The following is a 16,250-nucleotide window of genomic DNA, read 5'->3' on the forward strand; positions in this document are numbered from 1 at the left end:
GAGAATGACAAATTGAGGCGCAGTGAGCCAGGTAACACACCCCTTTTACAGAGCCCCAAACCTGCTGACGACCAGCCGGGCTGAGCTTTGGTGCCTTCCAAAGGATCCACTTCCAGGACATCTCCAGAAAGATGCTGGAGTTGTGATCTCACTTTGAGACAAGGTTGCTGTGATAAGGTCCCTAAGTCAAGTCTCCTGGGCCCAGGGGATCCCAAAGCTGTACTTGGCCTTGGCTCCTCACTGTGTCTTCTCACCTAGAAATGACTTCCTTGATCCTCCCCGCGCTGTATTTGCTTAAGCCTGTTGAAAAAAATGACCTCTCAAAGGGCCTGTGTTTGCCTGAAAGGGTTTAGAATCTACAAGTCTTATTGGTCTTTGTTGAAGTTCCTTTTCACCTTTGGACAAGCGCATACTTTATCACGTGCTATCAACCCGCTGTCTAAAGTGTCAAAAGGGAAGCACACTTCCCTTATGTGTGTGTTCATTCCCCATCGTGATGCTACTAAGGTATCTAACTCAGTTTCTGTGATAGACAGACACATCAGCACCTTTAAAGGCAACACTACAGTAATCATAGTTCTCATAGATCCCACCCTTCAGCTGAAACCGTCTGTCCTCTTCAGACCTCGAGAACCCAAGAAACTGGCCCCGGGTCCCTGTGATGGTTGTTGGTATGGACGGACTACTTTGGAGTTTCCTATTGGACACATTTTCCCAGCTCCTTCCTCCCTCTCCACTACTCTTGCTGTGTCTCCCTGTGTCTCCCTGTGTCTCTTTACCCTTCCAGATGTTCAGGGTGCTTCCTCGTTTATGACATTTAAATGGTGCCTCCGTGGGTCAGCTCTGCAGTTTTGGTGAGGGGGAAGGAGCAGTCTCTTCCGTAACACCCCCCTTCTAGGGAGGGAGAGATGAGAGCTAGCACCTCAAAAGTGATGTGCTAAGCCCTACCTGGAGATGTGGAGGTATAGAAAACACCAGTGACTGCAGGTTACCAAGGGGACCATCAGGAGGTGACCCCAGTGCTGAGAGAGAACCGCCAGGCAAAGTTCAGCATGTGGAAACGCAGAGGTGTGGCATGCTGGAGAAGGGAAGGAGCCCTGAGGCGAGCTGAGGGGCTGCAGGAGCAGTGGAATCAGACCGTGCCCGGCCTTCTAGGCTAGACCTCAGTGGCAGTCACTGGACCTCAATTGGAATGGCTGGAGAGCCCTGAGCAAAGAGGCAACCTGATCAAATTCACATTCCAGAAAGATGGCCCCATCAGCTTTGTGGGGAACTGGCTGAGTTCGGAGCAGGGCAGGTTTAGTCTGTACTGCTGTGCTGTAAGTCAGTGGCGGGCTCAAGGCCTCTTCCTGTAGTGCATACAAACTAAAACCCATGGGTGTTTTTGCCTTGAAAATCAGTTCTCTTCCTGTACTCCGTCCTTCCCATTGATTATTCTACCATTTTCATCATCACCGTGGATGGAAAATTCAAAACCCACAGCATCTCTCCCACTGTGAACGCGGCCTCTGGGGTCAGAGTGCATGCCGCTGGGAGCTGTAGTGGCCATGCCCCTCCCCGGCTTGTCTACTTATTTCCCAAACAACCAGCCCCTCTTCCACTGCGGGCCTTAGAGTCCCAAGAACGTGCCCCAGTCTGGGCCCTGACAGCCTGGCCACCGGCCTCATGCCCGCTCTCTTTTCCTTCTCCTCATACTGCTGGGGGTAAGCCTCTCCCCCAGCCAGGGGCAGAATTTCAGCCACAGACTAAAGAACGAAGCTGTGGGACTCCTGCCCACAGGGAGCGCTCAGGCAACCGGAAGTGCTTCCCAAGACAGAAATGGATGAAAAGATAATGATCTCCCGAGTCTCCAAGCTATGATAATGTTTGCGCCCAGGCACATACCTTCTTACTGCAAACCTGTCCAAATGGTAGCTGAGCGATGACCTAGAACCCTCCTGGAAATGTTGTACATAGCCAAGTTCACAAGGAAGAAAGGAAGGAAGCCCCCAGCTGAAAGGAAGGAAGCCTGGAGGCCAGAATCCAGTCACACAGCAGGGGCTGGCCAACTCCTGCCGGGGGATAAATCAATAATGTAGGCTTCGGTGGCCACGGACAGCCTGCCAGAGCTCCTCCTCCCACGTTTTTGGTGACTATTTAAAAGTGTCCAAGTGGCCTGGGGGTGTGGCTCAGTTGGTAGATTGCTTGCCCAGTATGTACAAGACCATGGATTACCCTCTCCAGCACCACACAGACCAGATGTGGTGACACACATCTGTAATGCTAACACTTGGAGGTGGAGGCAAAAAGATCAGACATTCAGAGTTATTCTTGGCTACAAAGTGAGTTCAAGATCAGCCTGGGGCACATTCGATCCTGCCTAACTTAAAACATAAACTATCCTAACCGTTGGTAAGCCGCACCAAAACAGACCACGGCATTTTGCTTTACCGGTGCCTCGGCGGTGTCAAATTGTATCACAAAGATGGCCATCGCCTACAGCCACCATGCTTGTCACCTAAGAGGCATTTGAAGGCCGGAACTAAGAGCTTGGTGTGGCGCACAGGGGAGCCAAATGCTGAGGCCTGGCCCTGGCCCTCCCGGGATTCTGTCCCGGAGCCAGGATCACTGGCACAGGTCTCAAGGTGCCAATGGCTGTGGATTCGTAGCGCCCCCCTACCCCCTACCCCCTCCCCGGAGCCCTGTCCAGTGGCCTACAAAGCCAGAGCTATGCCCACTGCCCTCTCCAGGTACTTCTAGAGTGTGACACTTTTTTCCAGTGTGGCTCATTCAAAGAGGCATGTTCTGCTTCTCTTCTGCAGGGATGATAATGGTGATTTTATTGTTGCTCGTGGCTATCGTGGTCGTGGCAGTGTGGCCAACCAACTGATGACAAGAAAGGGACCACCCGCGGTGACACCCGCCTGCGATGGATACGAGCCCCGGCACCCTTTTGGTACCTACACAACACCTGCTCTCAATAAAGTTCCCAGCGCTCCGGGCTCTTGATGTTCATCGCTTCGGGAGAGGAGCAGAGAGGAGCAGCTCTGGAGACCTTTCTAGTGCACTGGCCCAGGGTGGCCCTTCTCCTCTTGCGGTGATTTTGTTGCTAGCCAGAAGTCTCTCAGGTGGTCACTGTCCCACAGCTGCCAGTGGGTTCCGGTCACCCTCTGTGTGCCGGGCATCCTGAGGGTATCATGGTAATATGCAGTGTGTCACTTTGGTGGCTGGTTGTCTAGGGGAAGCCATGTGCCCGTGTGAAAGTGAGTGAGTGAGTGATCATGTGTCTGGGTGCCCAGGTAGCGAGGCAGAAGTGAGGCGAGAGGCACACAGAAGGCAGAGCCCCCTGACTTACATGAGGTATCTAACGACCGCTCTGTCAGCCTGCCATGTTTAATTTCCCACCAAGCTCTCACTCCTAGCCGTGTTGGCTGTGCTCTGAAGAGGTTCTGGACTGTCTTCCTATCTGGAAAGGCCCCCCTTTTCATTTCGCAGTGATGAGAAACTCATCCCTCAATGTTGATGCCTTCCTAAGTCAAACAAAATCTGGGTGTGGTAGTGCACGCCTTTAATCAGAGGCGGGTGGATCTCTGAGTTTGAGGCCAATCCAGGCTTCATGGGGAGAGTCTTGTCTCCAAAAAATAACAACAAAAGACAAATTTGACACCTTTCTAAGTAGCCAAGAAGCCTTCGAGATTGGGGCGGGAGCTGTCAGATGAAAGCATGGTAAAGAAACAGGAGAATGCTGCCTCTGTCCAGCCGCTCCACTGGCTCTGACAGCCATGTGTGTCCAGAATGAGGGCATGTACATAGGTATTTCAGAGAGTGAACCAAAAGTGGAACTGACTGCAACATATACCAGGCCCCAATCAGAAGGGGGCAGAGGTCCAGGCAGCATGCCCTCACTCTTCTCTGTACAGAAAGCAAGATGGGTAGCCTAGCCCTGCTTTATCGTGGTAGGAGGAGGAAGAGCTCAGGCTATTGCATTGAACTCCTGCCAGAGCATTGGCTTCCATGAGGAGGAGACAGGCTGTGGGAGGGGACTCTGGGTGGAGGGGTCCTGTGACTCTCCTTGGGAGAACATAATGCCAAGCCTTCTCTGGACAGAGTCAGGCAGGCACCAGGAAGAGAACCCCGGTGTCACCTAGAGTGGGGCCCTTTCCTGGGACCCTGAGACCAGGGATCCCAAATGTTCTGGGAGGTCCAGAAGTCTAGATACCTGCTTGACTCTGACTCACTCTAGAATGTAGGCAGGCTGGACACCACCGGGGTCTCTGTGGCAGAGGAAAGGGTCCCTGGGAGCTTGCGGGCCAGCAGTGAAATGGTCACCGCGAGACCCCACGGCCTGAGCTCACAGCTCTGGCTGGCCTACTTACTGGGCCCTGTTGTACCACCAGAGAACAGGAAGTCTAGACAACAGAGGAAAAAACATGCTGCAAACAGCCCCAAGGATTGCCACACACTTACCAGCTCTGTGACCATGGGCAGGTTCCCTTTCTGGGCCAGTGGCCTCATCTAGAAAAAGGACAATCCGGCCCTGCCCCACCCCGCCTCACAGGGCTGCTGTGAGGACGGGTGAGCACTCGGTGAGTACTCAGACACCGCAAGCCACTCTAAGCCCAGGTGCCCGACGGCTCGGGGTCCTGTCTCCTGCTTTCCACCGCACACCAGCTCCGAGAGTAAGCCAGGCAGGGGTAAAGTCTTCTGCTGGTATGGCCAATGACGCTTGAGTCCCTGAGGATGTGAAGGCCCCAGGAGTAGACTTAGCAGGACGACAGGGGTCATGGTATGCCAGGAGGTGGCGAATGGCCGAGGGGGCCCGAGGCAGGCTGTGAAGAGGAGACTGGAGGCTAAAGAAGCACGGGCTTGTGTCGGGGGCACGTGACTGGGGAGAGAGGGGCCGTGCGGGACTGCAGACCCAGGCTTTAGGATGCAGTGTGCCCTGGGACACATTTGTCAGGGAAGGGTGGTTGCTAATGGATCATCCAATGGAAGAGCAAGAATCCGCAGAGCTCCATCATCCCGTCTTGTGGGAAACCCCAAATCTGTACAAACAGTGTCTCCTTGGAGCCCCCCCCCACTTTGGGGCCGAGAAGAGGCAGCATTGCCAGTCTGTTTGACTTTCTCACCTCCTCTTGACTTGCTCAGCACGAAGCCCCGGCAACTCGTGGGGCCCTTTGAACCAGAGCCACGAAGGCCCGGCTCACTTGCACTGAAAGCCCCTTTTCAGGGAGACACTGGCCCATGTCCGCACACAGGAGCTTCTGTTCCGCTGACTGAATGAGCACTGCCAGCAGTGTGACCCCAGACAAGATGCCTCACTTCTGTGCGCCCCTGGGCAGGGGCGAGTAGAGGGAAGGCTGCCTGGGAGGTTACAGTGCCAGGACCTGACGTCCCAGCCATGGGCATTGCAGGCCGAGATACTCATCATCCCCTGTCAGTCTCCCTCGAGGATGGCTTTCTCACTCCATCCGACCCGAAGTAGCCAGGCATACCCAGCTGGGTGGGGTGTACCAGAGAGTCTGATGCCCCAAAACCCGGATAATATTGGCTCCTGTAGAGTGGCAGTGGCCAGCACGGTTTGCGAGGCCTGGTTTCCCAGCTTAAACGGGTCAGCCCTGCAGGCCGGTGACCCGCGGCAAGCCCTCTAGCCTAAGTCTTACACCACTCACAGAACACAGAGTGGCGAGGCAGCCAGAGCACCCTCTCCTCGGGGGCTTTGTCAATGAAAATAAACCTTATTAAAATAACAGCATATGAACTGTTTAACTTAACCGATTATTAATGATATGCATTTGAAGTCTGGATACCATATGAAGAAATCCAGATACCTGGGCACAACCAGTACTTTTGTTCCATTTAAACTTTATGATTATTAATAATTATACTGAACCTCAGCTGTCGTTAGCCCCGAGACCAACCTCCTCACCAGATCTGCAGTCCCCGGGCCTAGACACGGCACCCACCAGGCCTTCACAGAGCTGACATGGAAAATCTCTGGACCCTTTTAGTCTGCTGCCCGCTGCCAGCAAGTCTGCTAGGCTTGTGCACCATCTCCTTGAGTTTCGATCCTTGGGGCTTTCCTACCACGGGGCTTTTGCAGAATCCCCAGCTGGTCCTCAGCTTCACGAGCGGTCCGTTCTGCCTGTCAGAACCGCCAGCAGCCAGCCACAGAGCCGTTGGCCCCTGCTGCCTCAGGTCGTTCTCTTAGCAGCTTTTGTGTGGACCCCGCTGAAGTTAAGCGGACATCCTCCCACCTCCTTCAAAGGTAAAACTCAACTCACTTGTCCTTACTGGACCCGAGGAGTTCCCGGGCTTCCTCCCAGCTATGTGGCAACAACTAAAGGCCCTGACCTCCTTCCAGAATGCCTTGCTGTCCCGCCAAGCCTCCGAGTTGATAAAGCCATGAGTTAAGCCATCCACGTTCGGTATTTCTCACTGGCTGCTGTTCTATCCTGCTCTCCCGTTTTTCTTGGCGGAGTTCTTACATGTCTTTATTTAGTCTGAGACCACAGGGTGTGTCTACCCTGGGTGGGCATCCCCATTCAAGGCACTGTCCCTGGGAGATGCAGAGATGGGATGGCGCGCCTCATCAATGCATGAGCTTTCCCTGGTAGGCCTCTGGTCTTTGTACTGAACCAGTCCCCAGGTCCTGATGACGTCTGCCTGGCTTCCTTGGGGGCTTCCTCCCATCTTCCTCCGCTTTTCCCACCACCTTGGGCCAGTGCTTAGCAGAGACCCTGCCTGTATTCTGTTTTCTTAGCACTGGACAGATATCAACACCTCGTCTCCCCAGCCAGGTGGAAGGCCCTAGGAGGCAAGTGAGCTGTTCAGTCCATTCTCATGCCTCTGATCAACAGTGTCTCCTGCCAGCAGAGAGCCCAGCTGTGAGGGGGTCAGGATACACTCATACACAGACAGCTTTGTGGAGAGAAAAAGGCTGTGTCGTAAAAAGTCCTTGAGAACTGAACTCTTGGCTTAAAAAGACCAAACTGCCAAGTGGTCCCAAACTCTCAGCCCCAGCCCTGGAAGCCTGACACTGTGGACAAGGCTTGCTCTTCCTCAGCCTGACCAGCCCACCAGGAACTGCTTTTTGCCCTAACTACCCACCACCAGGCATTGGCATTCAACAAGGACCCACTTCTGAGAAGGATTGGAACACTATAGATGTCCCTGCCTGCCCTGGCTTGAACCCTTGCTCCTCGGAGCTAGCTCAGTGAAGGCTAATCCATCAGCGTCATCCTCGGGCTGCCTATCGGCTCTACAGCAGGGGAAGCCTTTCATGCCCCGAAAGCAAAGGCACCCAAAAATCCACATTGCTGAGGGGCTAGACCAGGCCAGCAGGCGAGTCTTGTCTTCAAAACCACCGGGTGCAGGAGGGACAGGTCCGAGGGCCATGGCAGCATATCCTCCCGGGGGCTGGCGTGTTGTTCAGTAAAGAAATCAGAACCATTCGGAAGTCGAAACAAAGCCTCTCCGCAACCACTGAGCTCAGCTCCTGGTGGCTGTGTGTTGCTGCCACAGACTCAGACCCTGCTCAGCACACCGAGCCTCAGCAATAGGCTAAGGGAAGAGTTGGCATGATCTCTTGAGTTTCATCAGCCTCCCGGATTGTTTCATCTCGAGAAGAAGAAAGAGGTAGTATAAAAGTCCCCAGGGGCTTGCAGGATATACCGGGGAAGTCAAAGGCTGCCCCATCCAGTGCTACTGATGAGGGTAGGACAAGTCAGGAGAAACCACCTCTTCCCACACACCCCCCCACCGCACCCCGTCTGGAGCTCCGGAGAATGGGAAGGCTCTGCCCCAGTGGCGACTTGGGGATGCAATAGACTCCCCTGTGAGAGCCTGTCAGCTCAGAACAGCGGCCAGAGCCAGCAAAACCCCAGGACTTTCTAAGCAAGGCTATACTTTTCCTGCCTTTTTTGGGTAGTCGGGGCTCTTTGTTTAGAACACACACAAGATTGTCTTTCTGGGGTGTTCTAGGGCAAGATGCCATATTCCTCCAGTTGCTGGAAGCCTCCACCCCTCGACTTCCCCACATGCCACCACCACAGCTCAGGCCACCAAGAAAGACTGGGAGACGGAACAGTATACAAGAGTTTATTTAATGATATCTGAATTTAGTTCTATCATGTAGGGCCCGAGTTACAAGTTCCATCTGGGTCCATTACAATTCTAACAACAACAACAAAAAAAAAACCCTTAAAAAAAAAAAAAGAAAATCCACAACTTTCTCCATGTCATTAAATATATTCATATATAATAACCATAATATATTAGTATGCATTGGAAAGGAACACTGACCCAAACAATATGTCATGGTCACAACTAAACATTTACAATTCTGAGTGAGCAGAATTGGTAACACAGGGAGGCCGGGGTAACCAGAGCAGGAAAGGGGAAGAATGTCCACTGACACAGAGGTGAGGCTGGCTTAGTTTTTGGCAGGGGCAAGGCCCCACAAAGACAATTTTGATACCCCTGGGGTATGGCATGGCTCTGGTCCACAGGAATGTCTGTCTGTCTGTGAACCATGGCCCATCAGTGAGCCTGATCTGCCCACTCTCTAGGCTTCCTGGATATAGTCCTTGAAGTGTCGAGACCCTAAAAGAACCCTTTCCCAAGTCAGTCCCAAAGGGTCTCTTTTTCAGTCTTGTTCCAGCTTGGGGCAATTCTAAGACAGCCTGTATGTAACTACTGAGGCAGAGTTCTAGAAAGTTCCTAAGGCCCTCAGGCCATGCCAGCATCCTGGGCTTTGCCTCAGGTATCTGACCCTCCCATCTGAAGGAGCCTAGGGTCCTGCGCCTCCTGCCCTGCTTTCTAGGACAGAAGGTCTGGCCCAGAGGCCACAGCTCACAGGGGTGTCCAGGAGCACGCCATTTCCGTTACCCCCACACCACTGTGTGACTGTGTCAGCAAAGGAGGCGTTCTGAAGGCAGGGGCACCAGACTCCACAGCGGGCACGTGAAAGGACCGCTGGGGAGTCTTGACTGGTAAGTGACTAACCCGGTCCACCTTTCTTCAAAGACCTACATATCACAGCTCTGTTAATTCACTCTCAAACTCAAAGACCTACTTCCATTTCTGTATCCCTTCCTAACTGTACAACAGGATGTCTTCTTTCCCCCTTTCCGTCTCTTCCCTAGGGTGGGGCCACCCGTGGGAGAAGACATCTGCTTCCCCAAAGCTGGCTCTCAGGCAGAGGACAGGTGGGCTGGATGCGGGCTAATTACAGAGGTGGCAGCTGTGACCTCATCCATAACCTGGCTCATCTGATCGTTCAGCATAATCCTCCAGCAACCAGGCAATCAGGGGACGGGGGCAGGATGCCTTGGTGGATTTCCAGCAAGACGTCTTGCGGCTTAGCTGGAGCCCGGCACTAGTTGAGGGGCTTCAGGAGGCACCAGGCGAGACTAGGACTCCAGGCTCATAGGTCGAAGCCGGCACAGGAACAGGGCAGCCGCTGTGCACGGTGCTCCTGGCTGCCACAGGGGGCACCCAACAAACCACCCTGGCTGTGTGAGCCTGGGTCGTGGCCCTTGACCACCCTCGCCAGGGCAGGTCTGTGGCCCCTTCCCTGCCAGCCTCTCTGAAGCCTTACAGCCCTCCTTCCCACACTTGGAGCAGCCAAGCCACCTTTCCAGGCCCTCTCGGATGGCCACCACCTGTCCCCCTGGACTCTGGGACTTCCATCCCTTATACCCCACCACCCCTGTCTGGTGCCTCCTCCGAAGGTGTCCCTGTGTCTGTCCCAGACCTACTCCAGGCTCTCATCCTCGACACTCTCTAGAGACAAGCTGCCTGGGTCTCTGTGATAACCCCCACCCACTGTGGGAGTGCCGGGGGGTCGGGGTGGGTGGGGGTGAGGCTGACAGAGCTGGTGTGCAACTATGGTAAGGCCAGGGTCTGAGTGCCAGTGCTGGTGTGACCTTGTGACATTTCCTTACTGGTGAAAATGAGGACAAGAATCCCTGTCTCATGGGTCTGTGACGAAGACAGGCCAGGAGCATCTGCGTCAAGTGCCTGGCACCGAGCGCGTGCTCAGCAAATGGCAGCGGTGACGTGGGCGGAAGGGGAAGAAGAGGGAGTTTGTGTCACTAAGGGGCTGAGCTTCGTCCCTGGTCTGGCCCTTTCGGGGGCAGCCAAATGGGCAGGGGAAATGAAACCAATTTCCTGACTGAGAGGGAAGCCAGGCCTCTCATCCAGTGTGCGGGGCGTGAGGCTAGAGGCCCGAGTGCAGGGAAAGGCAAGAGAGGACCGTGGAGCGACTGGAAGAGACACTTGGAGCTGCCTGCGTGAGGACATTAAGCCTCCAAGAGAAAAGAGGGCTAGGCACACAGGAAGACCTAGGGACTGCCACAGAGACATGGAGGAGACTGCCCAGGCGAGACCCAAGACAGCTGTGGGGCCAGTGGGCTGCTGAACCTAGTAGCCTGTCCCTTCCCTTTGGGAGCCAGCGGTGAGGGCTGCAATAGTAAGCAGTTACAGCTTCCTTGGACCCCTGCAACTTGACCTCTCCTGACCTTGGCTGCCTGCAGCTCGGAGCATCCTCCACCCTGTCTTGACTTAAGCAAGCCCCTTCCCCCAAGCCTGGCCCAAATGGCCTCTACAGCCGCTGGCATTCCAGGCCTGACCAGGCCCTTTCCAGCTGTTGACACTGCTGTTAGGCCTTGTGGGAGCTGATGTCATTACACAAATAGTGTCATTGCCCTAAACCCCCGCCAGTACCCCCTCCCCCTCCCCCTGGAAAATGTCATAAAAGGGGCTGTTTCCAAGTTTCCAGCAAGGAAACTCTCTGGGAGGTTTTGGTTTGCAATGCCTCCTCCCACAGGCAGCTCCGGCAAAGGCAGTGACCACCCGGCTTGGGCTTCAGGGGTGTCCTTAGGCCCTAGGCCCTCTCTGATGGGCCAGGAGCCTGGGCCAGCCCCACTGGGGTAAGGGCAGGCCCCAGGAGGGGCCCTCCCCTCCCTACAGATGGTGAACTCCACCCAGGAGACCAGCCCAGCAGGTGGCAGTGGAGACCCGAAGCTGGCTGATCCCAGTGCCATCTGGCCTGTGGACATAGGGACCTGTTGTCAGAGTCAGGAGTCCTGTGGGAATTCCTAGACGGCAGGTGATGGTGAAAGGAGGGGGAGGGAAGGGCATGACTAGGGTCTGGTGGTGGATTGGTTGCCTCTGCCCAGGCTGCAGGCCCGAAAATTCACAGTTCTTCTCACATCCCCTTCAATAACCATCAAAAACAGTGACTGTGGTCCACACCATGCCATTCTGTGCCCGGGACCCAGGGCTGGGTGTCCCCAGCCCCCTCCACAGCGCCCCCCACCTAGCCCTAGGGAAGTGCCTCTCTGTTCTGGAAGGAGCGCCATGAGGTAGCTATGTCTTGTCCTCATTTCTCCAGGGCCTGGCCTGTCAATACAGGGTACTTTCTGCCATGCGCACAAGGGGCACGGCCAAGGGTGTGAGGGTGGGGCTGGGGCGGAGCCGCTGAGGGCCCCGCCCCACTCAGACTTCGCCCCGCCCCCACCCTCCCTGTCCCAGGAAAACCCTGGTGGGCCAAGTCCAAGGCTGCCAGCCCCCGCCAGCGCCCTGCCCGCCCTCCTCGAGCCCGCGCCACCTCCCGGCTAGGCCTTCTTGCACTTGCCCTTCTTCTCCCGCTGCTGGAACTTGCGCAGCCGCCGTGCCCACGTGTCCCGCCACTGGATCACCAGACTGCTCTTGTCTGCCACGATGCCACTCTGGTCAGGCGAGTCCTCCGCATTGCCCAGCAGCAGGTACTTCTTGAGGGGCTTGATTTTGGGGCACTTGCACGCGATGTCTCGTGAGCGGATCCACAAGCTCTGGTCACCACGGCGAATGCGACTTGTTCCCTGCTTGTACACGGAGATGATGTTCACCGTGAACTTCCACCAATCCCCGGCTTTGTCCGCCTTCAGGATGTGGATCTGGACAGCTACAAGGAAGCAAGCAGGGGCGTGTGAGCCATGGCTGGGAAGAGCAGCCCAGGTCCTGGGATGGATTGGGCCCTCCCTGCACCATGCCTTGGAGAAAACTGGGATCTGGAAAGACTGCAGAGGGCTGGCTCCCCAGTTGGTAGTGGGGGAGCTGGTACAAAGCTGATCCCGGAACCCCACCTGCCACTGCTCTAAGAAGTGGTGTTCCTATTCTTGTTGAAGGTGCCACCTAATGCTGCCTCTTGGGACAAGTCCCATCTTGTGAGATGTTGAGGCCCACAAAGAAGACTCTGGGGGAGGAGGCTACTAGCTCTCTGGGTAAAATCTACCTGCCCCTGAGGACAGATGGCATTAATGACAGCCGTGCTGACCCCTCAGTCTGGAAAAGAGGACCACCTCGTAGACCTGAACCTCACCTCGTAGACCTGAACCTCACCTCGTAGACCTGAACCTCCACCTCGTAGACCTGAACCTCCACCTCGTAGACCTGAACCTCCACCTCGTAGACCTGAACCTCCACCTCGTAGATCTGAACCTCCACCTCGTAGACCTGAACCTCCACCTCATAGACCTGAACCTCCACCTCATAGACCTGTACCTCCACCTCATAGACCTGAACCTCCACCTCATAGACCTGAACCTCCACCTCGTAGATCTGAACCTCCACCTCATAGACCTGAACTTCCACCTCATAGACCTGAACCTCCACCTCGTAGACCTGAACCTCCACCTCATAGACCTGAACCTCCACCTCATAGACCTGAACCTCCACCTCGTAGACCTGAACCTCCACCTCATAGACCTGAACCTCCACCTCATAGACCTGAACCTCCAAATGCTCCTACCACTTCACCCTAAGCTTTAGGGTGCACCCACAACACACCCCTTACTTCGACACAATTAAAAGAGCCCATCATAGGATCTTGGTAACCAGTAGGGAAAGAACCTGCCAGTGGCCAGAGTGCTTCTCCAGGGTCATGAGTCAACCCGAGTCCTCAAACCCTCCGCAGCTGCTCATCACCCTTGGAACCTCTCAGGTTCAGCCCCACCTCGCGCCCCAGTCTTCTGCTCATATTTCCCCTCCTACAGGAGTTCTCAAACCAGAGTGTGCCAGACTCCCCTGGAGAGCCGCTGGCTCCGGCCCTGGGCTTTTGATTCAACAGAACTGGGTGAGGCCGGAGTCCCCCATCTCACACACTCTTCCCCAGGCTGGCTGATGCTATTGGTCCATAAGACTTTGAGGATAAAGGCCTAACGTGAGGAGCTTCTGAAGGAGAGGACGAGGCCTTTTCAAGTAGAAGGGAATGTTTGCGAGGAGGCGGCTGGGAGGTGGGTCAGTTAGTGAAGTATCTGTCAGACAGACACTGGGACCACGAGTTCAGGACTCAGACAAAGCGGCATGCATGCCTACCATCCCAGTGCTGGGGGCGGGGGGTGAAGGCAGGTGGGTCCTTAGGGCTTGGCATATTCTAGGTTCAGTGAGAGAGTGTCTCCAAACAGAAGGTGGAGAACAAAGAAAGACCCCCAGATTCAACTTCTGACTTACACACATGCACATATACCCGTGCACACACAGACACACGCAAAAAAGATGGAGGGCCTTCGCACAAATAAGTTGGTGCAGGGCTTTGGGGAGCCTTTAAGTGATGGGTCATGTGTAATGCGCTGGCTTCCCAAACACTGCTGGCTGGAGAACCCTTTGGGCGGCCCATCTTAGAGCCTACGTGGGAACTGCTGGAGAGAGAGGGACACAGCCATTCCCCCCTCTACAGACCAGGAGATTCCTAGAGAAGGTCTCAGCTAGGCTCGGCCTCACTTGAGGGAAGCAGCCGTCTTTCCCATCCCCACAGTCAGGGCCTCTTTCCTGTGCTGACCCCACATGGCACACCCTGTACACATCATCCCACACGGCAGAGAAGCATTATTCCCTGGGCTGCAGTGAAGATGACCCTACCACTGAATGTACGGAGCCCTCCTGAGAAAGAACAGCAGTGGCTGCCCGTCCACAGAGAAGCCTAGCCCAACACTGCCCACCTGGGTCCCTGTGGCTCCGGGTGATCTCCATCAAGGTCCCTGGGGACTTCCCTGCTCCCTTCCTGGCCCACACTGGCTGGCCAAGGTAGTAGGGCGGGGGAGCAGACAGCTGGGTGCAGAGGAGCACCCGATGCTCCAACTCACCCTCATGGGTGAGGGAAGCAGTGGATTTTCCCATATTTTCATTTCATGCTGTTCCTGGGCATCCTGAACTTTGCACTTCAGTCTGAGGGCTCCAAAGAATGGCTGCCATGGCAACCGTTTCCATGTTTTTGTCACCAAGGGACTCAACACTCAGTGTGAACTCCCAGGGTGGGGGTGGGGAAGTCCTCCAACCTAAAGAACTGACTCTGCAGACAGAGGTCACCGTGGCAACTGAGTACCCCCTCAGCTAAGTGATCCGAGAGTTACTGCCAGAGCCCTGGTTTCCCTTCCCGGGGACTGAGCTGAATACAGAATGAGCCTCCCTCAGACCACAGCAGTTCCCCTGTGTGACCAACCCTCAGCCAGCCAGTTTTATCCCATCAGACGTGGGCTGGATGTGTGGAGGCCCCTCTGGTTGGGTCCTTGAGGATGCAGTCTAATCCCAGACGCCGAGCGCTGAAGCCCCCCAAGTCCCTCTGCTGGAACCCTAACACCCCTGTACTGCAGAAAATGATCCGGAGGCAATTATGATGAGGTCATGAGGGTGGGCCCCATTCCAGAATAACTGGTGCCCTTAAGAGAGAGATTAGGGCACACAGAGGGGTCCTGGGCCTCAGCCTGATGAATAGGCTTGAGAGGGTCTTAGTTTTACAAAAAAGAGCTGGCTTGACAAGGTCTAGCCTTGGACTGCGTCCCCAGATCCCCCAGGACACTTTCCTTCTTACTGGGATCCTTGCGACAGCATGGTTCTGAAGAGGAGCATCGCTGGCAACCTCAAGACCCAGCCTGACCTCAGATCTCTCTCACTCGGTAAATTATTCTGGAAAGGCAGGCGGCCTCTGCCTCCGTTCCCGAGAGACAACTAATGCAGGCCCCCAAAGTACCTGTTTTATCTGAGCCCTGAAGGCCCCCACTGGACACTGCTACGTTCAAGAACTAAGAAGCTGAAGAAGTGGCATTCGTGAGCCTTCTGTCCCCAGCAGATCTAGCTACTTCTGTGGTTGGGGACCTTTCCTAGCTGCAGGCTGAGACGGCACAGGCCCGGGGGCAGGGGAGGCTGGCAGTAGGAGCCGTGTGGTTATGCTGGAAAAAATCCACGTTTCCGCTGCCCTTGGCAACGCCTCCGCACATTACAAAGCCCACCAAGTATGAGCTGCTCACGCAGCGCATGGGCCAGGTCCCCGCAGTGCGCATACCGCTGACAAGATTCAAAATACACATTGCAACAGCGACCTCAAACAGACCTGCTCTGTGCGCTTAGGGAGCGTGCGCTCTGGCCGCCGCGTGGCACACACCAGGGCCGCTGTCACCTCTGACCGGCTGCTGGCTGCTGCCTTGATCGGGAATGACCAAGGTCCCCAGACTACACCGAGATGTGTTTATGGGATACCATGTGGCCAGGTGACAGAGCACAGCCCATTAGCAACTCTGCCAGTCTTGGGGCCACACAGGGCTCTTAACACCCAGCTCTGATCTTCATATTGGTGCCCTTCCCAGATGCCAGTATTAGGAGGTGGGGGCCCTCAAAAAAAAAAAAAAACCATAGCAGTATGTGGGCTCCACCCTCATGAGCAGATCAGTACCCCTCTAAGAGGCTTAAATGAGCCCTTGTGCCTCTCCACCATGTGATACCACAACAACAAGGTGGCATTCTGGAAGCAGAGGACAGCCCTGACCAGATATTGGCTCTGCTGGTACCTTGATCTCAGAATTCCTAGCCACCAAGACTGCAATCCATAGATTTCCATACAGCCAACGGTACTTTGCTAGAGTACCACAAATGGCCACACAACGAAACCTGCTCCCACCTACGAGCCCGAGTGCTAGACTCCTATTTTTAGGCTAATATTCTGAGGTTATCCTGTACAAGGCTGGGAACATGGGGTTCACATGAGGTCTCCTCCATTCGGGAAGGAAGGAGAGGAGATGATTCACAGCAAGGTGACCATGGACATGGGGAGCACACGGGAGCCCTTAAGTTACAAGTTGCTGTTGGAATGAAAGAAGATCTCAGGTCTGTAGGAGTCAGACTTGGCAAAAGGCACCTAGGCTGCTCCTGGTGTAGTAGGTGCTGGGTAGAGAAGAGTGTCTAAGGGACAGGCCCAGGGCAGCCATGTCTCTCTTGGGTACAGAGGGCATAAT

At 55.1% G+C, this 16,250-nt stretch overlaps 2 protein-coding genes across 3 annotated transcripts in view; one reads left to right on the forward strand and one right to left on the reverse strand.

Annotated features, from left to right (window-relative positions):
* Positions 1-2,981, forward strand: part of Stx8 (syntaxin 8) — a 247,999-nt gene extending 245,018 nt beyond the window's left edge. Inside the window, exon 8 of the mRNA XM_028869388.2 lies at positions 2,802-2,981. Coding sequence (XP_028725221.1) covers positions 2,802-2,869 — 68 coding nt within the window. The 3' untranslated portion in view covers positions 2,870-2,981. The remainder of the gene's footprint in view (positions 1-2,801) is intronic.
* A 5,084-nt stretch (positions 2,982-8,065) lies between these two features.
* Ntn1 (netrin 1) overlaps positions 8,066-16,250 on the reverse strand; it is a 201,211-nt gene continuing 193,026 nt past the window's right edge. For both annotated transcript variants that reach the window (XM_028869391.2, XM_028869390.2), the window contains exon 7: positions 8,066-11,929. In XM_028869391.2, the coding sequence (XP_028725224.1) occupies positions 11,601-11,929 (329 nt within the window). In that variant the 3' untranslated portion in view covers positions 8,066-11,600. The remainder of the gene's footprint in view (positions 11,930-16,250) is intronic.

This window comes from Peromyscus leucopus, chromosome 8b (assembly GCF_004664715.2).
Source record: "Peromyscus leucopus breed LL Stock chromosome 8b, UCI_PerLeu_2.1, whole genome shotgun sequence".
Taxonomy (NCBI): Eukaryota; Metazoa; Chordata; class Mammalia; order Rodentia; family Cricetidae; genus Peromyscus; species Peromyscus leucopus.